Genomic DNA, 25845 nt, shown 5'->3' on the forward strand with positions numbered 1-25845 from the left:
ATAAACGAATATACCATCCATAGGACAAAAAAAAGTTTCTGAATTCCAATTCCAAAATAGAATAAAAAGGAATAGAGTTTCATCCCCTTGATGAAATTATGTCCCATTGCTTGTAGTATTTCTTACTGAAGGTTTATTTGTTTTGCTTTTAGACAGAAAAATACAATTTCAAATTGTACCCATGTTTAATATTATACCCAGGAACACCGCATGACATTAAGGTCCACAAGAGTAGAGATATGTCATTCTTTTATGAAGTGGGTAACTGTGATATGTATAGATTTATACTGGACAACTGCAGAGCACAACCATAACTGCTGAGACAGAACTAAAAGCATGTCATCACTAATAGTAGTAAAATAATTTCTTAATATAATACATAAAAAAATGTAGGAAGAAAGGAAGAAGAGGGGAGGGAGGAGGAAGGATAGGAAGAGAAGGGAAGAAGATGTAAGGAACGGAGGAGGAGGAAAAAGAAGGGAAGGTGAGAGGAGGGATGAAGGGAAAAAGAGAGAGAAAGGAAAGGAGAGAGACAAGGAAAGGAGAGAGGGAAAAAAGGGAGGAAGGGAAAAGTGAAATACTGATTTTTCTTTACATTAAAGAATCTGATCTAAGTTAGAATAATTTCACAAACACATCAAAAGTATTATAATTGAGGACAGCAAGCCACTGCTTCCTTCATCTTATTTTAGCTACAAAAAGTTTACAACCTAATTTGAAAAGGGAAGAGCTCAGAAAGGCAAACAAAGAAGAGTATTAATTCATATTTAAACTTTAAAAATTATAAGGAGGTATCAAAATTTGAATAGTCAACCTTATTTGTAGGGCTTATGTTACTTAAAATTATTCATTAATCATAAAATTGACAGAATTAGTACTTACTACTTTCTTAAATGACAGAAAGAATTGATGAGACTGTGTTGCATCACCTTCTGCCACATCCTGCTATAATTATAAATACAGTTGTACTACTGACATTTCTACAACTGCTCCAGGTGAAAGCATTTGAACAGAGAATTCTCTTTGATCACTTCATTGTCATTTCTTCTTTTTAAATTTACATCTGGACTGTTCCAATGCACAGAAGTACATCTCATAAAAAACCTTTTAACCTCTAACTAGCTTTTCTAGGTAAAATAGGTCACAAAAGAGATAATCAGATTTTTTTAAATACAGACAAACTTTAGATTAACTTTTTTCAAAAAAGATCTCGAAATAGATAAACAACATGAGTCCTTTGATTTAAATCAGTTTTAATTTCTAAATACCATAACTCAATTAGTAATGTTACACCAATTGGTAGTTCTTGAAATATCAGCTTTACAATTTTGAGTTCAATGTTTCTATTTCATTCAAACATAATTCCTAAAACTTTTGTTTAGTGTTTTTAGAAACTCATTTTACATAGCATTTTGGAAAGCTTTAAAATACAATTATGAACACTAGTTTATTATGTGATGTTTTACATCAAGAAAATAATTAAAAGCATCCCCCTGAGATGTATAAAACATAAAACACACGACATTTAGGCAGTCCTCTCAAATTTTAATTAAAAATGAAACAACAACATGGTTAAAATTTTACTGGAAGTTAAATACAAATATGGAGGCTTATCTAACTGGAAGAGACATGAAAAACTGCAAGACTGAATGTAAGTCAATAATCATAAAAGCAGATTAGAAATTATAAGACAGAAATAAGGATCTGGTAATTTGAGAGGAGACCAAGCTAATGTCTTGAGGATCGTTTGAGCCCAGGAATGCAGGACTAGCCTGGTTAATATGGCAAAACCCCATCTGTAAAAAAAAGTTAAATATAAGGCGGGTGTGGTGGTGTGCACCTATTGTCCCAACTACTCAAGAGGCTGAGGTAGGAGAATTCCTTGAGCCCAGGAGGTCAAGGATGTGGTGAGCTGTGATCGCACCACTGCACTCCAGCCTGAGTGACAGAGTGAGACTCTGTCTCAAAAAAATAAAAAACAAAATAAAATAAAATAAAAATCCATATAGCCTCAATATGATAATAATTACAGGAAAAAAGTGATTCAAATGATTACCTGCTTATATTCCAGTTAACAAAGGATAAGATGGTATTTAAAATTTCTGAGATGCCCAGAATATACCCCAAGATGGCATTTTAAAAATAAATTTTAAAATACTATAGATAAATTAAATTGAAGGAAGCTTAAAAACAACTGAACCTAGAACTTAAATAGAAATACCTCATGTAGCTCACCATCAGGCTTCTGAAAAATTCAATGAGTCACATAACACTATAAATCTCCAAGGAACAAAAAGGTATCTAGGCACCAAGGAAAACTGTCATCCCTGGGAAGCATGAATGAAAGAGTCCATTTACTGATAGCTGTATTTAAAGTGATGCATATTCGACACTCTCTCTGACAACCTACAATTACTCCCAAATTGAAGAAGACAGTAAGAAGTGAAGAAAACAAGTGAAACACTACTCAAAATCTCTCACACTTAGAGAAGTAAAAATTGAAGTCTTCTCAGGATGAGAGAAAAATCTCCAGTAACAAAAGCAAGCTGAGGTTACTAGTTAGAACAGTAGGGTTCTATTTCTGCTTTGCTTACTCACCATGGTGTTTTTTTTCTATCTTATTTAGTCAGAATCCTTATCATTAAACAATCTTCGCAGACCAACATATTAATTATGAGAATGCCAGAAGGAAAACAGAGAAAAAATAAAAGAAAAAAATGTTTGAAGATATAATGGTCCAAAACTTCCCGACTTTGATAAAATGTATGAATCTACACATCCAAGCATGAACTTGAAGCATGAATTTAATAAGCTCTAAACATGATAAACACAAAAAGATTCACACCAAGACACATTATAGTCAACTGTTGAAAGACAAAGAAAAGGAAAGAATTTTGAAATAAGTGAGAGAAAAGCAACTGGTCCCAAGTCAGGATTCTCAATAAGATTAAGAACTAATTCTCATCAGAAACCATGTAGGCCAAAAAGCAGTGAGTTGACATACTTAATGTATTAAACGAAAGGCACTGTTAACCAAGAATTATATATCCAACAAAACTACCCTATAATAAAGGGGCTATTTAAGACATTCCCAGATAAACAAAAGCTAAGACAGTTTGTTAACAATAGACCAGCCCTACACAAAATGCTAAAGAGAGTCCTTCAGGCTGAAATGAAAGGACATAGTAAATATAAATGCCAGTATCACTGAACTTTTGGTTTGTAATTCCTTTTATTCTATATGATTTAAAAGGCAAATGAATAAAATAATAATTATAAATCTATGTTAATGGGCATGCAATATACAAAGACATAATCAATGAGAGTAATAATATATAAGAAGAGGATGGAGATGTAAAGGAGTAGTGTTTGTATATTATTGAAACTACATTGGTATTATCCAAATCAGGTTGTTATGAGTTTACAATGTTAATTGTAATTTAAATGGTAAATAATAAAAGTAACTAAAACATATACAGGAAAGAAAAGGAAGATGGTATCAAAAAAGAACACTACCAAAAATTAACTTATTGATGTTTTATTACTTAGACACAAAAATTTAAAAACACATAGTTGTTATGGGCTGAACTATAAACATCCCTCCACGGACCCTCCTGCCACTATTCATATGTTGAAGCCCTAAACTCCAGTATCTCACAATGTGACTACATTTGAAGATAGGGTCTTTAACAAGGTAATTAAATTAATGGAGGGCAGTAAGGTAGGCCTTAATCCAATCTGACTGGTGTTCTTATAAGAAGACATTAGGACACGCAGACACACTCCAGGGGTACATATGTACACAGAAACCACCACGCAAAGAGGCAGAAAGAGGGTAGCCATCTGCAAGGCCTCTGAAGGAATCAAGGTGTCAACACTTTGATCTGGGACTCCAACACTGTGAGAAAATAAATCTTTGTTGTTTAAGCCATCTAGTCTCTGAAATTGTTAAGAATGCTCTAGCTAACTAATATTGAACTTATTCATAATCATATATTATTCTGCATTATTTATTTCTGTCACACTTTAAAAAAAAATAATGTAACTATAGTTGGATTAAACATTTTACCAATATTGAATTAAAAAGAACAATGGCATGCTTCTTTTTGCCTATGAAATAATAAAATATTTTTACTTTTATGTTTCCTTTCTATACTTCACTAGAGCCATTAGGTCAATCCTTCTTGTATGTGTGGTGAAACTTAACACACAGTCAAAGGTAAAATCCACTGTGACTTACACCTCTGATGCATCAAGCCCACATTCTTGGTATCAATCCAATGCAATGACATTAAGCTAAATATTCTCTCAACAAAAGCATGTAAACAGAATACTTAGGATTTTAATTACTATCAATAATAGGTGTTTAGATATAGGAATTAGTTTATAGTTCTATAAAAATATCCATCTATCTTTTAGCTAAATGCATGTTTTGGCATTCCAGCTCCTTATGAATCACATCCCTTGTGTTTACAGATTCATTATATAGGCTTATCAGTGTTCAAAATGTCCATCATTTCAAAACACTCTGAAAGACATTGGCTATCATCCTAAGTTAAATTTCTCTTTCTTGCAGAAATGGTTTTAAAACACCTGAATTTGAATTTGTGATGTCAAAACTGGATTTTTTAGTAAAGAAACTGGAAAAAAAGTTTTATTTAACCTCGTTGCTCTTTTCTGTGACTTTTTTACTTGAGTTCTGAAGCACTCATAATATAAAAATGAGCCATTTGGGCCAGGTACAATGATTCACACCTATAATCCTAGCACTTTGGGAGACTAAGGCAGGAGGATCACTTGAAGCCAAAAATTCAAGACCAATCTGGGCAACATACAGAGACCCTGTCTCTACAACAAATAAATTAGCCAGGTATGGCACGGTATGACTGTAGTCCTAGCTACTCAGGAGATGGAGGAAGGAGGACTCTTTGAGCCCAGCAGTTCAAGGCTGGAGTGAGCTATGATCACACCACTACATTCCAGCCTAGGCAACAGAGCGAGAGAGAGTGTCTCAAAAAAAATATATAATAATAAATAAATAAAATTATTTGTGTGGTTTTTTTTTTTTTTTTGGTATGTGTTTTTTCTAGCCTACTTGTGGCCTCTTCAAAAACAGAAACAAGCTGGGCACCATGGCTCATGCCTGCAATTCCAGCACTTTGGGAGGCCGAGGTGGGTGGATCACAAAGTCAAGAGATCAAGACCGTCCTGTCCAACATGGTGAAACCCCGTCTCTACTAAAAACACAAAAATTATCTGGGCATGGTGGCACATGCCTATAGTCTCAGCTACTTGGGAAGCTGAGGCAGGAGAATCACTTGAACCCGGGAGGCAGAGGTTGCAGTGAGCAGAGATCGCACCACTGCACTCCAGCCTAGCAACAGAGTGAGACTCTGTCTCAAAACAAACAAACAAAAGAAACAGAAACCGCAAAAAAATATCTTTTTCTATAATCTTGTTTTTCCATTCTCATTCTCAATGTACTGCCAAATCAGAGAAGGGCATTCCTTTGGTCCCATATTTTGTTAATATTGTACTGCAAGGTATCTATGTCCAGCAACAAAAATAGCCATCTTTTAGGCACATATTCAAGGAGGTCATTTTCTTCCATTTATTTTTCTTTTTGTAGAGACAAGGTTTCAAACTACTGGAATCAAGCGATCCTCCTGACTTAGCCTCTCAAAATGCTGGGATTACAGGCATGAGTCACAATGCCAGCCTTTTTCCATTTCTTTCAAGTCAAAAATCACATTAAGCGCTTCCACAAATTTTTTAAAAACTGGCAACATAACCAAAAGTGTTCATTAAGAAAGCGTCAATGATCAAACTTAAGCAAGTCACACCCCTTTTTAGCAGTGTTATATACATGCTGTGCAGGATATTGAGCAGATAAGAACTTTTCACTTTCATTAGTAAGCAGTTCAGACCAAACGAAATTTACCAAAATTTACATTTGTACTGTATATCAAATAAATCTAGAATTGTACTTGGACAAGATATCAACAATATTTGTTTTTGTTGCCCATGGTTTCATTAAAATCTTCAAGAACATGATTTGACATATCAAAATACCTAAGAGCTTTGGGGACATTTTCTTGTTGACATAATTTGTCATATAACTTGATATACGAAAGTATGATTACTAGTAAGCTCTCACATAGTAAGTTACCCAAAACTTCAAATTCCTTTTATTACCTTGCAAAAGACAAGAACAAATAAACCATTACTAGAATACATTGTTAGAATGAATGGGAAATATTGTAAAAAGTGCAAAAGAATAAAAGTAGGCAATGACTGCTTTATTATGATACCAATATCAGGGAGAAAGCTGAGGGAGAACTTAATTATATAATAATAAACTTTTAGAAGGCAGAAACTGATGAAGATCCTCAAGAAAGGAGACAATCAGTGAACAGCTAATAGCCTCCCCGTATTAGTTCATTTTCATACTATGGTAAAGAACTGCCTGAGACTGGGTTATTTATTTATTTATTTATTTATTTTTATCTTTTTTTTTTTTGAGACAGAGTCTCGCTCTGTCGCCCAGGCTGGAGTGCAGTGGCGCGATCTCCACTCACTGCAAGCTCCGCCCCCGGGTTCATGCCATTCTCCTGCCTCAGCCTCCCGAGTAGCTGGGACTACAGGCGCCCGCCACCGCGCCCAGCTAATTTTTCGTATTTTTAGTAGAGACGGGGTTTCACAGTGTGAGCCAGGATGGTCTCGATCTCCTGACCTCGTGATCCGCCCGTCTCGGCCTCCCAAAGTGTTGGGATTACAGGCGTGCGCCACCGCGCCCGGCCAGAGACTGGGTAATTTATAAAGAAAAAAAGGCCGAGGCGGGCGGATCACGAGGTCAGGAGATCCAGACCATACTGGCTAACACGGTGAAACTCCATCTCTACAAAACATAGAAAAAATTAGCCAGGCATGGTGGCGGGCGCCTGTAGTCCCAGCTACTCGGGAGGCTGAGGCAGGCGAATGGCGTGAACCCGGGAGGCAGAGCTTGCAGTGATCCAAGATCATGCCACTGCACTCCAGCCTGGGATACAGAGTGAGACTTCGTCTCAAAAAAAAAAAGAAAAAAGGTTTAATTGACTCACAGTTTAGCATGGCTGGAAAGGCCTCTGAAAACTTATAATCATGGCAGAAGGCAAAGAAGAAGAAAGGCACCTTCTTTACAAGGCAGCAAGAATGAGAAATGCTGAGCAAAGGGGTAAGAGCCCCTTATAAAGCCATCAGATCTTGTGAGAACTCACTCACTATCAGGAGAACAACATGAAGGAAACTGCCCCCATGAGTCAATTACCTCCACCTGGTCTCTCCCTTGGCATGTGGGGATTATAGGGATTACAATTCAAGATGAGATTTGGGTGGGGACACAAAGCCTAACCATATCACCTCCAGTTCTAGTAGGAGAAGAGACTGAAAACTGCAAAATGCAAAACGTGCCTTTATAAATTAAGGCTTTAGTAAATTATCCTTTTTTTTTTTTTTTTTTTTTTTGAGATGGAGTCTCACTCTGTTGCCCAGGCTGGAGTGCAGTGGCATGATCTCGGCTCACTGCAACCTCTACTGCCCAGGTTCAAGCTATTCTCTGGCCTCAGTCTCCCAAGTAGCTGGGATGACAGGCATATGCCACCACACCTGGCTAATTTTTGTACTTTTTTAGTAGAGACGGGGTTTCACCATGTTGGTCAGGCTGATCTGGATCTCCAGACCTCAAGTGATCTGTCCACCTCAGCTTCCCAAAGTGCTGGGATTACAGGCGTGAGCCACCGTGCCTGGCCATAAATCATCCTTTTTCTATTACTCTGGAAGTTCATAAAGTGACCACCTGGATGTTTTACCAAAAACAATACAAATCAATTGACCAACAGAAAGACTCAGGCCACTTCATATTAATGACCACCTTAAAGATTCATTTTTACAAAAGATTTGAAAACTATGATTAAATCTGAGCTTGGAAGTATGTGGAATAATCATACTATATGTCTAAATCAACTAAGAGTTACTTGAAAAGAAATCATTCTGGATTTTGTCAATTTTCCACTTTTCCAGTTCTTGAAGTTAATTAGAATTCAAAGGGAATGCATTAATCAATAAAAAAGAAAAAGAAATCTAGTACAGCAGAAATGACACATGATTGCAATGAGCAGAATTTTGAGCTAGCTTCAAACTGCAAAAGTAAGAACCAGTGGTATGTAAAACTTGTTCATATCTTTCAAAGCTGGAAGATTAAGCAGATCACTAACTCTTTCAATCAAGATTAGGTTAAACTGGTAACTCAAAGAGCATATGCCTAATGAGTTTATTCAATTACTCATTGGAAGATATGGGAATAGAGACAGATATACAGATATATTAAAGATATACCCCGGTATAGATATAACGATGTATATACATATCTACCAACATATCTGTCTATACATAGATATTCAGGTATGAACATATGCATATATATTTATGTATATAGATATCTATATATAATACAGAGCAATTTCTACTATCTTGTGGCAGAAACGTCCTTTCTAAGGAGGACATGCAGGAAATGAAGAAGCCATAAAGTTTAATTACATTAAAAACTTTGAAAGTTACATGAAGAACTAAAGCACCGTACAAGACACTGTAAGAGTTAATGTACACATGACAAAAAATAAATACTTTCAACTCATAAAATAAAAAGGAATACTATCTATAAAATATGAAGAATTTCTATAAATCTGTAACATATGAAAAATTATAAAATGATAGTGAAAGGAAACAAGTAATTTAAGAAGAAATGCAAATGAACAATAAACATATCAAAAGTTCAAGCTTACCAACAGCCAAAGAAATAGCAATTAAAGTAACTTTTGATTAGATGTGCAATGACTACTAAAATCCCAATTCAAATGAACAAAACTATATTCTACAGCAACACAATATAAATGGAAACAATTATGCAAAATAGACATGGGTCTAGAATCATTTTGAATCCTTTTAACTTTTAAAATAAGTAACCAACCTGAGCCACTTTAATTGAGTTCTGGGTAGAGCCACCAGCATGATACTCGACTTTGAATTTTTTCACGAGTTCATCAAACCTATAAGGAAATCACAGTAGAAAAGAGTAAGTTACCTTCTGTGAGTTGCCACAATGTAAACTTTTCTGAGCAGAAGAGTATTAAAACACAAATAGTAAAATGTTTTAATTGTTTAAGTACGTTGAATAAATGAAGTATCTTATAACAAAAATACTGAATTTCCACATTTAAGAAATGTTTTCCATAAGTGTACAACTATAAGAATTTAAGAATTTAAAACACAGACTGTCCATAATTAGCCATTAAACTAAACAGAAAGTAAAAGTAATAATTAATAGATTGCCAAATGGAGGTCACATGTGGCAAATTGGTTAAGTCAAAATCAGAATCCCAGTCTCAGAATTACTTGTTACTACAAACATACAGAAATCAGTGTGTATTTCTCCTCATTCCAGACAACTAAGAGAGTTTTCTATAGAAACTAAACAAAATTTCACTTAATGTTACCCTTGGAATCAGTTCAAGAAGTATGAAAATTATAAGACCTTACACTTCAAAAGAGATGATGAAGCATATGTTCATTTCCTCTTCCACATCTTACTAAATGTCAAAAAATATATTTTATATATAAAAATAAACAAAAGTATAACAGCACTGCCTGTAAAGCAAGGAAAGAAAGATGCCACAAACAGACCTATCTAATTATATGAAAAGATGCAGCTAGAGAATGACACAGTTTCTATGCACTAACTTAACAATTATTGAAAAATTTTTGAAAAATAAATAGTTGGATGGATTACCTGAGCAATCAAAATATGCATGGGTAAAAACTAAGATAAAAATAGAGAAGTTGAAATTTTTAAAAATACCAAAAAAGTAGACAGAAAATATAAGAGATTAAAAATATGAGATAAAAATTAAAAGGTGCAGAGAATTTATTAGGTGGTCTGAGATCTATTTAACAGGAAATACAGAAAGGGAAAATAAACATTATGAAGAGTAAGAGAGAAATGTTGGGGGGAAAAAAGGTGAAACATAAATATGGTCAGATTTTTCCAAACATCAAACAGCTTTACAAGGGATTAGGGACTAGGACCCCATACTTGGACACATTTTGTGTAATCTCTCATATTAAGATAAAACCCTAAAAGCATATAAAATGAAAAATAATAATTACCTTAAAAGGAATAAAAATCAGACTAATACTAAACTTCTCAAAGAATACCAGATGCTAAAAATATAATGGAGTAACGAACGTATTCTATGCTGAGAAGGGAGGAAATTTTTGAAACTAGAAATTTTCAATATGCACTCAAACTATCAGGTTAATAAGGCAAAGCAATATTTAATAATCCTTTATCCTATGTGGAAAAAATTACTAAGGAGATGTGCCAAACTCTCCCCCCAAAAAAACAGAAGAAAGATGGAATGAGGTTAAAAGAAAAGGAGGGTGATATACGACTTTGAAAAAGAAAGCCATAAAAAAGTTAAAAGTGCCCATCATACATTATTGCAAGCAAAATTCTCCCTTTTATGGAGAAGACTCCATAAATATCTCAAATGTTAAAAATCAAGTTTTTAAAAAGGTTTTAAATATATTGTTGAAGTCATAAAGTCAATCAATAAAAAAATCAAACCAAAGCAAATATAAGGAAGAATAAAAAGGCAAAACAGTGTAAGTGCACTACATTCTTCATCTTCCAGTATAGAGTTCACAGACATTGTATAAACTTAATTAAAAATAAGCATAAATTCATTATTTAGATTTATAATGTTAAGCTAAAAACATTACCTTTTCTTTTTTTTTTTTTTGAGACAGAATCTTCCTTTGTCACCCAGGCTGGAGTGCAGTGGCGCAAACATAGCTCAATGCAGCCTCCATCTCCTGGGCTCAAAGGATCCTCCCACCTCAGTCCCCCAAATAGCTGGGAATACAGGTATGCGCCACCATACTTGGCTAATTTTTTTTGTATTTTATTTTGTAGAAACGGGCTTCACCATGTTGCCCGGGCAGATATCAAACTCCTGAGCTCAGGTGATCCTCCCACCTCAGCCTCCTAAAGTGCTAGGATTACAGGTGTGAGCCATGGAACCAGGGCCTAAAAACATTAACTTTTAACAGTATTTGCATCTCTATGGAGTTGATATAAAAGGATTTTTTTTTTTTTTTTTTTACTGGTGTTTATAGTTTACTTTCGTTTTTTATAAATTTCTCTAGGATAATTAAAAAAAATGTGCAAAATTTAAGAAGTGTCTGTGTAACTACTACTCAGGTTAAGGAAAAATAACACTGAACTGACTTAGAAAATTCAGTATCTTATATATATCTCTCATATATAATATATACATATATACACACACACACACACAAACACACACACTCTGTCTCTCTACAAGTGTCCTTACCCTGTTGTTCTTCACGAGTACTTTGGCCGTTCTTGGTTCTTTGCACTTCATATAAATTTACAACTAGTTGTCAAACTCCAAAAACCAACTTGTTAGGGTTTTTTTTTTTTGAGACTGAGTCTTGCTCTGTCGCCAGACTGGAGTGCACTGGTGCAATCTTGGCTCACTGCAACCTCCAACTCCCTCGTTCAAGCAATACTCCTGCCTCAGCCTCCCAAGTAGCTGGGACTACAGGCGCATCCCACCATGTCCATCTAATTTTTCTATTTTTAGTAGAGACGGGGTTTCACTATGTTGGCCAGGATGGTCTCCATCTCTTGACCTCATGATCCACCCACCTCAGCTTCCCAAAGTGCTGGGATTATAGGCGTAAGCCACCGTGCCCAACTTGTTAGAAAATTAGTGATTGCACTAATTTTCTATATCTATGCTGGGAAAAGTGATATATTTCCAATATTACATCATCTAATCCATGGTTACAGTATCTCTCAAAGTTTCATGTTTGCCACAAAGCCCCCACATCTTTTATTCTGATCACTACTTCATACTTCATATGTTTTAATACTATTATGATATTGTTTAAACTTAATTTTTATTTGTGGCTGATATTTATAAACATTCTTTATATCCATTTTTTCAGCCAAGTTTCTAATATTTAATTAACTCCAAAGATTTATGTGTTTTTAACAAATTAAACATAATTATCATTTGTGAATAAGGACAATTTTTTCCTCCCCTTTCTTGCGTTAGTACAAAGACTACAAGCTCTAGGATAATATAAATAGAGAATAAACAATAGTAGGTGGAAATGGGCAAATTTAGTCTTGTTCTGAATTTTGGCCTGAAAAATCCTGATTTATAGCAGAATTAGTCGATTTTCCAAAATTAGAAGTCTTCAAATAAGCATTTAATTTTCTACCTTGATGTAGTTTTAACTATGCGTATATGTTGCTTCTATTAAAGTATTAAGCATTTTTAAATGTTACAGATTTAAAATAGATTTATGTCTATGGTATTTTCCATGTTATTTCAAATGAGAAATGTTAATTTACAAAAACTTATGCACAATATAATCCTTTTTTGTGTAAACAAAATTATCCAATATACATGTCTACTGAAAAGAACCTGGAAGAATACAACCAAAGTATTAACAGTAGTTATCGCCAAATTAGGAACAATTATGGCTCTTTTATACATCTGTTTAAATTGTGCAATAAGCATATAAACTGTTTTGTAATGAAAAATCAACTTCATTTTATAATAAAAGAACATAGCAATTTTCCATACAATTATTTTAAAAGAATTATATATAGAACAAAGCTGGATAAAAAGCAAGAGCAGAGAAAGAAGTGATTCTGAACAAAAAAGGCAGAGAAAGTTTAACATTTGAATTGAAATTTGACATTTAAGGGAAAAAAAATATTCAGGGTTGAGGGTGAAACAATAAACATGACGTATTCAGAAAAACCAGTTAAACACAAACAAAATGCAGGTCAAAATCAAAGTAGTAAAAATTGACAAAGAAAAGGTAGTAACTATCAGGCTAATAAGTGTAGACATTATTCTGAAGGCTACTAGAAATTATTAAACTCTATTTAGCAATAGTGCGGAAAGAGCACTTTTTAAAAATGATAACACTACAGGACAGAGTAAAGAGAAGCAGACCACCTGCCTTTAGAATAGCTCATATGAAAGACCAGATAGAGAGACGAGACCAAACTAAGGAATCATTCTGAAGTTGAAGATACAGGATGTGATAAAGAAGTGTAACATGTGGAAGAGGGATGATAATTCTGAGGTTGCTAGTTTGGATAACGAGTTGGATGGTGTTAGAAAAGAAATACAGGAGAGCAGAAAATCTTAAGAAGGGAAAGGAACTCCTAAGTAGCCAACTAACAAACCAAGAAATATTTATCTTCAGGGAACTGATTGTACTGTGGCAAGACTAACAGGTGTTTAAGGACGAAAGAGTTTATGGTATCATTACATTTTATGGGAAACTTCTATATATTTTCCTTACAGGACTTTTTCCATAGGGAATAAAGTATGGGAATTTTAGGAATTTATAGATTCCTTCTTACTTTCTCCTTTTGGTTGACATTCTTTGTCTGAATGGGGTGGCCATATAAACACCTCAATCAAAAGCCTGACAGAATTGGAAGGACAGTACCTGATCCATTTTTCTACCACAAGCCTACTATAGTAATTATCATTGGAAGAAATTTAGTAAACCTTGTAATATTATAATTATTTATAAGTTACATTATTACAGGAAAAAATTATAACTTATAAAGATATGAATATAGTAATATTAAACAAATGTACAAAATAACACTAAAAATAAGAGAAGCAAATTAAGATAAAGTTGAAAGAACACAAAATGTAAGACATAAACATTTATAGTTTATAAAAGCTGAAATATAATATGGGATGTCCTTATAATAATTGTTCAACAAAATGATCCATAAATTCATTCAATATAATTATTTTGTCTTTAAAAATTAATATACTGTCCTCCCACCTGTCTAAAACACAGGTCTAGGATGTCTGTTGGACTTTTTCTTTTCAAGAGTGATGGTGTTCGTTACCGATCCACACTTCATACACCCCTCTCCTTTTTTTCAGTCTCTTAAACCTCCCCGCTACCTCTGCTCTCCAAATGTACAGACAAAGCAGCAGAATGAATACTGGAATATCATGTTTATAACTCCGCTTATAAGAGACTTGAATTCTTACTATGTTCTGTCTCCTCGCAATTCTGAAGGTACATCTTATTTGTGACTTTAATTGTATCTGTTGTTTTGAGGAAGATGAGAAAGTTTAGATTCATTATCCTCTAAGTCCAGTTTAAATGGCTTTTGATGGTATAAGTGGCAGGCTAAAAACTGGAAGATCAACACAGTAATCAAGGATATATTAAGACCATGTAAAATAAAAATAGAAATATGTAATAAAAATAGAAATATGTAATAGAAAATTAAATACCTTGTTGTTGGAAACTGAATTACTTTTAAATAAAAGGCAACTATTGTCAGTTATATTTAGGATGCATCTAGAAAATGTATCCTGAAAAGCTAGAAAAACAATAGAAAAAGTGAAGAGAACAATAAGGAATACAAAAGGGAGAGAAGAAATTTTAAAACACAAATAGCACTGTAATTTCTATTGTGTCTTTTTTCTCCTTACCTAACATGAAGAAATAAAAAAGATTCCATGATTATACCCTTCAACACAGCATCCTATATGAATAAAAGTACTTATAAATAAGAAATAAGAAGAATTATGAACAGGAAAATGTCCACAAAACCAACACTTTACAATTTCTAGTTCTATCTAAGGGCAATTGCTTTCCATTTTCACAGAAACTAAAGCGACTAAGTTATTTCAAACTCAGGGGGAAGGGGGAGTGGGAGGGAAGGAGAGAGAGGGAACAAGCATATGAGAGTGTGCATGTGCTCAGCATATTATCAGGAGAAGAAGACCTCACGTTGTGTTAACATCAGCACAGCGTAAAAACATTAACAATTTTTGAACATTTCATAGATTGACATATGATGAATAGGACATGTGATTAAAATCTTTACAATGAAATTCCAAAAATTTAACTTCCTTAAGAAAGCATTCATAACTGCCAAGTAGAATTCGAAGTTCTTCCTTAAACTTCTCATCTAAACAAATAATAAGTTAAAAACATAAGTAATTCTAAACAGGTTATACTTAAGATTAAATGTTAATAGAACAACACAGGCAAGGGAATCGACAGGCAAACTGTAAAATTCAAAGCTTTGAAATCTTTTACTGCAAATGTTTGGTGAGGTTTTAAAAAACTCAAATGTCAGTTTGTTAAAAGCCAAACTAACATTTTCCACATGTGTTTATATTTAAGCATATTTTTACAAGATGGAAAACGTAACAGTTATTCAAAACTAAGGTTAAGCTATTAGTTCATAAGGATTATAATTTGAAGACATTTCTTGAACCTCCAATTTTATTTTCTTTGATAAGAAAGCAATTTTAAGCATGTATTGCTTAGATAAGCCCTTATTCAACTCTAACATGTTTAAAGGTTTAATTATTCCCATTTATAACTCTGAACGTGAAGATCATTGTTCCTAAGATAATCAAATATACTGCTGAAAAGCACTTTGTATATAAGTATAGATTATTAAAATAAAATGAATTATTCCTAAATTTAGATGCATGATACGTGCATTAGGTTTCTACCCACTGTAAGAACACAACAAAATTTCACTAAACCAATTTATGATTTTCATTAAATAGTAACTGATTGACATTTAGTTTTAAATCACAAAAAGAAAAAGTCATATGTAAGAAAAAGAAAAATACTGCAGGACAGTGGTTCTCAAAATTAGATGGGTAATCTCATGGTAAACCTAGAGCATCACCCACACGTCCACAGACAGGTACTTCCAAAACACAAATTATATACTCCAACTCCCTTACTGGTTTGCTTTCAGCTGTTATTTCTACCAGAGTCCATGGTTTATAATGGGTCTGAGTTTCTCTGATCATAGAAATATTCCAGAAACATATGTAATAGATATGGAGAGAGAGTAGTTAAGCAATAACTAGCTAATCATTTCTCTCTACCAAACTTCAAAAATATCACTCATCAGAAATACTCAAACATCTAAAATCTCTTATCAAAACATAACATATGGAACTTCCGATTCTGGGTAGCATATACTGCATCACAGCCAACGTTCGTACTGATAACACCTAGGAAGGCCATATAAATCATAAGTCACATTGTTAATGGTACCAAAGAGCTCTGAAGCAACAAGCACAAAGTGGACAAATTTCCAGAGAGGTGAGACCTGTTCACAGGGGCAGGCCAGAACTAGCAGTTTTTTGTTTCACCTGCCAACATTTGCAGCCAGAAGCATGAAGACAGAGAAACAAAATTTGACATTTCCCAAACCTAAAACACAGAGCTAGTTTGCCCCAAAACACATTTGCTGAATTCTGAAGCTGAATGCTAAGTTAAAGAGGTTAACCAAAATAGTTCCAAAAGCAGAAAGTTCTCTGAGTCTAGCAGTGCTTACAAAAGACAGGACAAGAAAAGAGCAACTAAAAACATAATAGACAAGAAATTAAAGCCCTAAAAGGAGTGGAGAATAAAAATAAGGATCCATGGCACATTTCCACTGGGGTTTGGGGGGAAGGATATACTTATACTGGTTACATGTGAAACCTCAAAATTCACACTTTGTGCTTAGCAGAAGATAACGATAAGGAAGGGGGCAATAGGGGGAAAACAGCAGGGAATTTAGCAATTACATAAGGCTGAAGTAATAACATTGGAAACTGAAAACCTAAAACAAAAGATCATTTCCCCTTTGACATAATTGCCAAATTTTGAAGGCAGACAGAAATTAAGCTAGACACCTCTGAATTAAGCTGGAAACCTCTGAGGTCAGTTTGGTACCCTCATTCTGGTGGGCTGTTTCAGAGCTGAGACCACTGGTCTCAATTTAAAGTCCTAGAGGTTCAGGCTCTAGGAATAGAAGCAAACAGGCTTGACTGAACTATCAACACTGAAAAATCAACTTTGACCTAGCTTAACCCTTAATTTTTATTAAGGTAATATGCTCTCCCCTCACTCCGTATCAGCCTCATACAGAAAAGAGTGAACACTCTGGTAGAAGATACAATCTGAAGAATCTACAATTTGTATATACAGTATTGGTAAATAATAATAAACTGAAAGTTATAACAAGAGGTAAAATAATTTGACTAAAATGCAAGAAAGAAAAAAGCAAGAGAAGAGTATCTGCCTACTACTTAGACCCAGACATGGTTATAGTCACAGGAAGTATGTGCAGAGCTGGGAAAATAAAGCTCCAATTCTCTGGCTGGATTACCAAAGCAGAGAGCTCCAGGGAACCACAAACTACTAGGACTCTTCAGACAACTAGAAAAAGTGAAAAGACTCAGCAAAGAAACAGAAGATAAAGAAGATAAAATAAAAATATCAGAACTTTAAAATTCAATAACTAGAAATTTAAAAATAACCAGATGGGCTTAATAGTAAAATGAAGAAGACTGTTAAGAATCAGTATAGTTAAAAATAAATCAATAAAAGTTTTCCAATCTGCAGGACAAAAAAAGGATTTTTTTTAAAAAATGAAAAAAGACTCAGACCTATAATACTAAAAGATCTAAATTTGTGCATGAGAAACAGAAGAAAAAAAGTGCAGTGCAGAAAAAGAAAATTGAAAAAATAATGACTTGACCAGGCATGGTGGCTCACAACTATAATCTCAGCACTTTGAGAGGTCAAAGCAGGAGGACTGCTTGAACCCACGAGTTTGAAACCAGCCTGGGCAACATAATGAGATCCTACTTCTACAAAAAAATAAAAATAGCCAGGCATAGTGATGCATGCCTGTAGTCCCAGCTACTCAGGAGGTTGAGGCAGGAGGATCACTTCAGTCCAAGAATTTGAGGCTGTAGTGAACTAAGATTATGCCACTGCACCGCCTGAACCACAAAGCAAGACCCTGCTTCTAAAAAAGGAAAAGGAAAGAAAGAAAAAAAATGGCTTTAAAATTTCCAAATTTGATTAATGATATACTCTTAACAGATTCAAGCTCAGAAACTCCACACAGGATAAGCAAACACAAAATCCACACTCATACACAAGAGAAGAACACAGAGAGTGGAACCAAGGGATACACCAAAATTTAAGTGGAGAAGGTACCAGCAAAGAGGGATGGAAACAGCCCACCTGTCAGAAAAAAGAGCTAAGGGAGGGGAAAAGCTGTGGGGGTAAAGGAGGAAGAAAGGAGCAGAGGAAGGAGGGAAGGGGATAGATCCAACATGGCCAAATTCCTCACTACAGACATGTAAGATCAATTTGATATCAATATATAATTTCCTATAGTGGAGTCATCAGGACAGGCAACATTCCTCAATGGTTAGAAGCAAAGGCTCTGGTGTCAGATAGACCTAGCTTTAATTCCATATTCATCTAATTGTATGACATGGGGCAAGTACGGCTGGCCCTCCATATCCATAAGTTCCACATCCATGGATTCAACCAACCATAGATTGAAAATATTTGGAAAATATGTACTGAATATGTAAATAGTGTTTTTTCCTTGACATTATTCCCTAAACAACAGAGTATAACAACTACTTACACAGCATTTACATTAGGTATTATAAGTAATCTAGAAATGATTTAAAGTACATAGGAGGATATGCATATGTTATATACAAATACCACAGAATTTTATATCAAGTACTTGAGAATCCTTGGATTTTGGTATCTGAGGAAGTTCCTGGAACCAATCCCCCATGAATACCAAAGGACAACTGTACTTTAAGTTCTCTGAGATTAGGTTTCCTCATTTGTAAAACATAGCATTAAAGACTATTTCTTTTTGTGTTCCACAATATTTAAGCATAGTGCCTGATGGATAATGGGTACACAGAAAAAAAAATTGATGAATGAATGGTTGAATGAACAAACTAAAGAAGGATTAAATGAGAATTGCTGCTGCTATTGTTCTTGGATTTTTAAGAACATGTACACTACCAACCTATACAAATTTTAACAAAACTAGATTTTCCTTGAATATTTTAAAAATAATTAAATATTGATTTGGTTTGTGCTTGTATCCCTGTTACAAGCACAATTTTATCGATTGTAAAAAAGAATTTCTATTCTCTGATGAAATTCTTTATCTTGTATCCCTGTTACCTACTGCTTTTGAGAGAAATCTCATTCTAAGACATAAATTTTCGATTAACACAGATATGATGTTACCCAGCAAGAAATAACAAAATCAAATTTCTAAACAAGTGAGATGAAATAAGGTGCCTGTACTTGCTTCCCTTGAGAGATTGTGTGTGTGTATAGCACACTATTCCACTCTTTCATTTCATTTACCTTGAACGTAGTAAGCCCTCAATAAATGCCATCAACTAAGTTTATAATTGTGGAAAAATAACTTAGTTACTGATTTGGCAGAAAATGTTCAATTGGGCTACCACCTAAAAAAAAAAAGAAGTAAATGACCGACATCTTTAATATTTTTAATTAAAACTTCCCAACACTTGGAAGACACTTGATACAAAGCATTCTCAATCCCCACTGTGCTAAGTAATGAAGAACAGAATCTATTCAATAACCCACTAAACAATTAACCAAATGTTACAGCTATACAAAACAAATACGAATCACATAACAATGTAAATTCAAAAGTATATAGACATACAATATTATTTTTACATTACTGTTAATACAATTCTCATTTTGACAATACTTTCTTTTTTGAGACAGAGTTTCACTCTTGTTGCCCAGGCTGGAGTGCAATGGCGTGAACTCAGCTCACTGCAACCTCCGCCTCCCGGGTTCAAGCGATTCTCCTGCCTCAGCCTCCCTAGTAGCTGGGATTACAGCCACGAGCCACCACACCCAGCTAATTTTTTAAATATTTTTAGTAGAGACGGTGTTTCACTCTGTTGGCCAGGCTGGTCTCGAACTCCTGACCTCCAGCGATCCACCCGTCTCAGCCTCCCAAAGTGCTGGGATTACAGGCATGAGCCACAGCACCCAGCTTGATATTTTAAAAGTAAGGATTTTGAAAATTTATCAGTGTAGAAGCTTTATCTTATGCATGCCTTTCTAGAAAAAAAAATTAAAACCAAAGCGTTTAGATACTGGAGATATTTTCTTTCATCTTCCAAATACTACAAACAAAGATTCCAATAAAGAAAACCACAAGTTTGCTGAAGTTTAAAACATCTGGGCAATATCTTAAGATACTCATTTTTAAGAGCTCCATATTAAAGAATAGCCTGAAGGGTAGATGATAAATCTGCTCTAAAACTGAAAGTGTGTTTTTAATTCTATTGAATATAAACAGGTTTTTTTCTTTTTTTTCTTAAGTGGGGGAACTATAATCCAGATGCAAAGTGCTGAAAGACAAAATATTCCATAAAAGGAAACTTTAAAAATACAGACTAGCGTTCAATTTTAAGATAATCACAAGAATATGTTTTTACTGAGATATTAACAACTGTAATTGTCAATAATCCTTTTGTAACTGCTAACTGAAAAATATACAGGTGATTATCTCATTATTGTATTTCATATCTTCTGAACAGGTTATAAATATACTTTTGTAAAGATGTCCCCAGCTGTAAACTCTCATAAGCTAAACAAAAAACTGAAGATGCATCTTTATTATGCATAAAGTTAATACTAATGCAAAAGTATGTTTCATTAACAATATCATTTGCCAAAATATACATTATAGAGAAATGATATCAAGGCATGGTACATGAGATCCTTAAACTCATATTTCCCACAGAATTTAAAATAAAACTGCCTGTCATGCTTATGAATTTGAAGAAATTATTCCGGTTTTTTTTTTTTTTTTTTTTTTTAAACAAAAACTCACACTAGACTCAGTAAAATGAGGAATACAAATTCCTTTCCTTTTTTTGAGACAGGGTCTCCCTTTGTAATGGAGGCTGGAGTGCAGTGGCATGATTTGGGCTCACTGCAACCTCCGCCTCCCAGGCTCAAGCCAACCTCCCACCTCAGTGCCATGAGTAGCTGGGACCATAGGCATGCAGCACTACGACCAGCTAATTTTAAAATATGTATTTTTGTTAGAGGCGAGGTTTTGCCATGTTGCTCAGGCTGGTTTTGAACTCCTGGACTCAAGTGAGCCACCCACCTTGGCCTCCCAAAGTGCTGAGATTATAGGCATAAGCCACTGTGCCCAGCCTGGAATATAAATTCGTTCCAGTACAAACTGGATTTCAAAAGTAAATCACTCTGAGAAAACCATCAACATTCCATTTGAAAGCAAAAACAGGCCAGGGGTGGTGGCTCATGCCTATAATCCTAGCACTTTGGGAGGCGAAGGTGGGCTGATTGCCTGAGCTCAGGAGTTTGAAACCAGCCCAGGGAACATAGTGAAACCCCATCTCTACTAAAATACAAAAAATTAGCCAGGCATGGTGGTCCCACCTGTAATTACTCAGGAGGCTGAGGTGGAAGAATCGCTTGAACCCGGGAGGTAGAGGTTGCAGTGAGCCAAGATCATGCCACTGCACCCCAGCCTGGTCAACAGAACAAGACTTCAACTCAAAAAAAAAAAAAAAAAAAAAAAAAAAAAAAAACAAAAAAAAAAAAAGAAAAGAAAGCAAAAACAAGCAAACAAACAAGGTAAAAATGCAAAGCCCTGAATTCCAAAGTCATTCAGTTACTATAGGAGAAAAGTGTTGCAGGATAAGGGTATACGACACACTCTGCTGATATTTAATTGCAGGTGAACCTCTTTTATAACACTTCAAACATTTACATTACATTATGAAGACAACTAACTTTTCTAAATTTGAGTATTTTTAGTATTTTCTAAATGCAAGAACTTTAAAATGCTAATAAAGGATAGTCAACCCAATGCATAACTGGTTTCTGATCAGACATCTATTATTCTTTTAGAAGAAGATGAGGGTCAGAAAGCTTTCTTTGTAAAAGGCCAGGTAGTAAACAGTTTGGGCTCCATGGGTAATGAGAAAGAAACCAAGGACATTATTTAGGTACTTATAAAACAAAAAACTTTTACTGACAAATTTAGGAATATTAATAGTAATAATTTGTTTTGTTTATCAGGTTTAGTAATGAGAACAATGTAATTCTTTTAGGGGAAATAACATTTCATTTAATTGGTGTTTAAAGTTACTTTTTTTTTTTTTTTTTGAGATGGAGTCTCATTCTGTCACCCAGGCTGGAGTGCAGTGATGCAATCTCAGCTCACCACAACCTCCACCTCCCGGGTTCAAGCAATTCTTCTGCCTTAGCCTCCCGAGCAACTGGGACTACAGGCGCACGCCACCACACCCAGCTAACTTTTGTATTTTTAGTAGAGATGGTGATTAACCACATTGGCCAGACTGGTCTTGAACTCCTGCCCTCATGATCCACCCACGTCAGCCTCCTAAAGTGTTGGGATTACAGGTGTGAGACACTGTGCCCAGCCAAAGTTACTGTTATCTATCAAAATTGATCACAAATATCCATCTGTTAACACTGATCTATAATAATTTCGCATATTTCAACTTTGAGTGTCTCCACATACAAATGGATACTCCCAAATGCTGATATAAATCCAATAGCATATGATTTAAATTAAGCATATTTATCACTTAGAAAGCATTTATAGAATTCTGTCAGAGCTTTTTCTTGATATTTCCCGTTTAGCATGTCGACTGTAGATTAATCACTTCTACTGCAACATAAGGTAGAAGCTCCTCGATTGCAGTGTTAGATGGATTTTGAAATAAAGAAGTTATCTCTGCCCTGGCATCGATATTGCTAAAACTATAGTTTGAGCCCACAAATATCTGCTACAAATGTGTGTGGAAATAGAAGTATCACTTTTTGTTTTAACTTTTGACAGAATGGGACATTGTATATAAAGCAGCTTGACATTACTTGTGATTCCAACTAATTAGCTGCTGTAAAATAAATTTACCATAGTATAAGTTTTACATATAAGCACTGGTATGCCTCAAAATTAAGAAACCATATAAAGGCTGCTCACACCTGTAATCCCAGCACTATGGGAAGCGAAAGTGAGTGGATAGCTTGACATTAGGAGTTTGAGATCAGGCTGGCCAACATGGTGAAATCCTGTCTCTACTAAAAATACAAAAAGCTTAGCTGGGCATGATGGCATAAGGCTGTAGTCCCAGCTACTTGGGAGGCTGAGGTAGGAGAATTGCTTGAACCAGGGAGGTGGAGGTTGCAGCGAGCCAAGATAGCACCACTGCACTCCAGCCTGCGTGACAGAGTGAAACCCTGTTGAGAAAAGAGAAAAGAGAAAAAGAAGAAAGAAGAAAAAGAAGAAGGAGGAGGAGGAAGAGGAGGAGGAGGAGGAGGAGGAAAGAAGGAAGAAAGAAGGAAGAAGAAGGAAGAAGAAAGAAGAAGAAACAACAATAATATCAGTATCATTAGAAACAATGTAGTAGCCAGGGGCATGATGGCCCACACCTATAATCCCAATACTTTGGGAGTTTTAGGCAGGAGGATCACTTGAGGTCAGGAGTTCAAGACCAACCTGGAGAACATAGCAAGATCCTGTTTCTACAAAAAAAAAAAAAAAAAAGAAGAAGAAGAAGAAAGAAGAGAAACAATATAAAGTATTCAGTAAAAGCTAATTTTCAAAGCCATTTCATGTGCAATAACAGTAGCTGATAGAGCTTCTCCTTGTTTAGAAAAATTTGAATCTTGACCATGAGCTCAAACAACTGCAGCAATCAAACCGATGGGCAGTCAGGCAAGTCAAATATCCAGCTTAAATTTCTGATAAAAACTTACAGAACTATCTCTTCATACAGCAAATGAAGTTCACTGTTGATAATACTGGTTCAATAATAAATGATATTCAAATAATAAATAATAGATTCAAATATTGTCTACAAAATAGCTGCTAATAAATAATACAATGAATAGCCATAGGCTTTACAACCTTATATTTTCACAAACTTTATAGATTTCTCCAATTAACCCTTTTTTCTGATCCATATACATATATATTTAAAATATATATGGAGCAAAAAAGTTAATTGGAGAAATCTACAAAGTTTATAAGTATATATAATACATATTTTAATATTTTTTTTATATATATATATATTTTTTTTTGGAGACAGAGTCTCGCTGTGTTGCCCAGGCTGGAGTGCAGTGGCATAATCTCTGCTCACTGTATCCTCTACCTCCCAGATTCAAGCAATTCTCCTGCCTCAGCCTCCTAAAGTAGCTGGAATTACAGGCATATGCCACCACACCCCGCTAATTTTTGTTCTGTTTTGTTTTTTGTTTTTTTTTTTAGTAGAGATGGGGTTTCACCATGTTGGTTAGCCTGGTCTCGAACTCCTGACCTCAAGTGATCTGCCCACCTCAGCCTCCCAAGTGCTGGGATTACAGGCATGAGCCACTGTGCCCAGCCTCCACATATATTTTTACTACTATCAGTAGCAACACATCTTAACAGATTCTACTTCAGATTATGCTGAATTAGTGTTTTCTGAAATTTTTTGAAAATATTCACGTCTGCAGATGTTTCATCGACTTTTCATGAAAGCTAATTTTTCAGTCACTTCAAACTCAGCATTGGCTCTTTGAATAAACAACTGATCAGTGTCAGTAACATCTGTTGGTTCATCAGAGCCAAGTAAAACCACTATCTTCTTTAATTGACTACTGATGTTACACCCAATGTCCTCAATTCACTTTTTTTTTTTTTATTTTAGAGAAGGGGTCTTGCTGTGCTCCCCAGGCTGAACTCAAACTCCTGGGATCAAATGGATCCTCCCATCTCAGCCTCCCAAGAAGCTAGGACTACAAGTGCACACCACCATGCCTGGCTAATGTCCTCAATTCTGGTTTTTTTGTTTTGGGTGGTTTTTTTTGTTTTGTTTTGTTTTGGTAGAGATGGGGTCTTGCCATCTTGTCCAGGCTGAACTTAAACTCCTGGGCTCAAGTGGATCCTCCCACCTTCACCTCTCAAAGTGCTGAGATTATAGGCATAAGCCACCACACTTGGCCTAAAATCCTCAATACTCTTTTTATTTTTATTTTTGTAAAGATAGGGTCTCACTATGTTGCCCTGGCTAGTCTTGAACTCCTAGGCTCATGTGATCCTCTTGCTTCAGCCTCCCAAAATGCTGGGGTTACAGGTGTGAGCCACTGCAACTAGCCTAATGTCCTCAATTCTTAAAGCAATGATGTTCACCAAATGGCTAATGACATTTTTTTAAATTTTTTTTTTCTGAAAATATTCTTTAGCTGCTACAATGAAACACAACTTAATTAACTTACCATTAGTAAATAGCTCTCCTTGCTTTGCTAAAAAATGGGCCACTTAAAACCTTACATTAAGTCCAGCCTCTTTTTCAGTATGACAGTGAGTGAGAGAAAAAGTGAGTGCATGAAAAATTCTGCTGTTATAACATATTATGTTTTAAATTTTTGAATTTTTATGAGAATTATGTTCCTATGAATTTGGAATACTGTAAGTGCTCAGCCCGGTAATGGCAATATATATTCTATTTCTTTAGTAGGTCATAATAAACCTAATGCTTTACCATCTAATTGGATAAAATAATCCCCAGTCCACTGTGCTTTAAAACCATGAGATTTTCTCCTTTTCTTGTTTTGACATATAGGTATGCCCTAGTAACAAAAAAAAAAAAAAAAAAAGTGTTACAGCACAGCAATACATATGGCACTTGAAACACTGTTGAATTATAACTGAATTACTGAGATGTGTAGAATGCCAAGCAGCAGTGTGAAGCAATGAAAATGCCAACTCCAATCTCTGTTGCAACGACTCAATTCTGCCATAGTGGTGGGAAGGCAGCCATAGAC

The 25845-nt window shown here is 34.9% G+C and overlaps 2 protein-coding genes across 4 annotated transcripts in view; one reads left to right on the forward strand and one right to left on the reverse strand.

Annotated features, from left to right (window-relative positions):
* Positions 1-25845, forward strand: part of CAMK2G (calcium/calmodulin dependent protein kinase II gamma) — a 1229125-nt gene that overhangs the window by 719280 nt on the left and 484000 nt on the right. The window lies entirely within an intron of this gene.
* The window catches only part of ADK (adenosine kinase), a 711694-nt gene that overhangs the window by 392976 nt on the left and 292873 nt on the right, over positions 1-25845 (reverse strand). For all 3 annotated transcript variants that reach the window (XM_050803506.1, XM_050803508.1, XM_050803507.1), the window contains one exon: positions 9005-9083. In XM_050803506.1, the coding sequence (XP_050659463.1) occupies positions 9005-9083 (79 nt within the window). The remainder of the gene's footprint in view (positions 1-9004; positions 9084-25845) is intronic.

Source organism: Macaca thibetana, chromosome 9 (genome assembly GCF_024542745.1).
Source record: "Macaca thibetana thibetana isolate TM-01 chromosome 9, ASM2454274v1, whole genome shotgun sequence".
In the NCBI taxonomy this organism is placed as follows: domain Eukaryota; kingdom Metazoa; phylum Chordata; class Mammalia; order Primates; family Cercopithecidae; genus Macaca; species Macaca thibetana.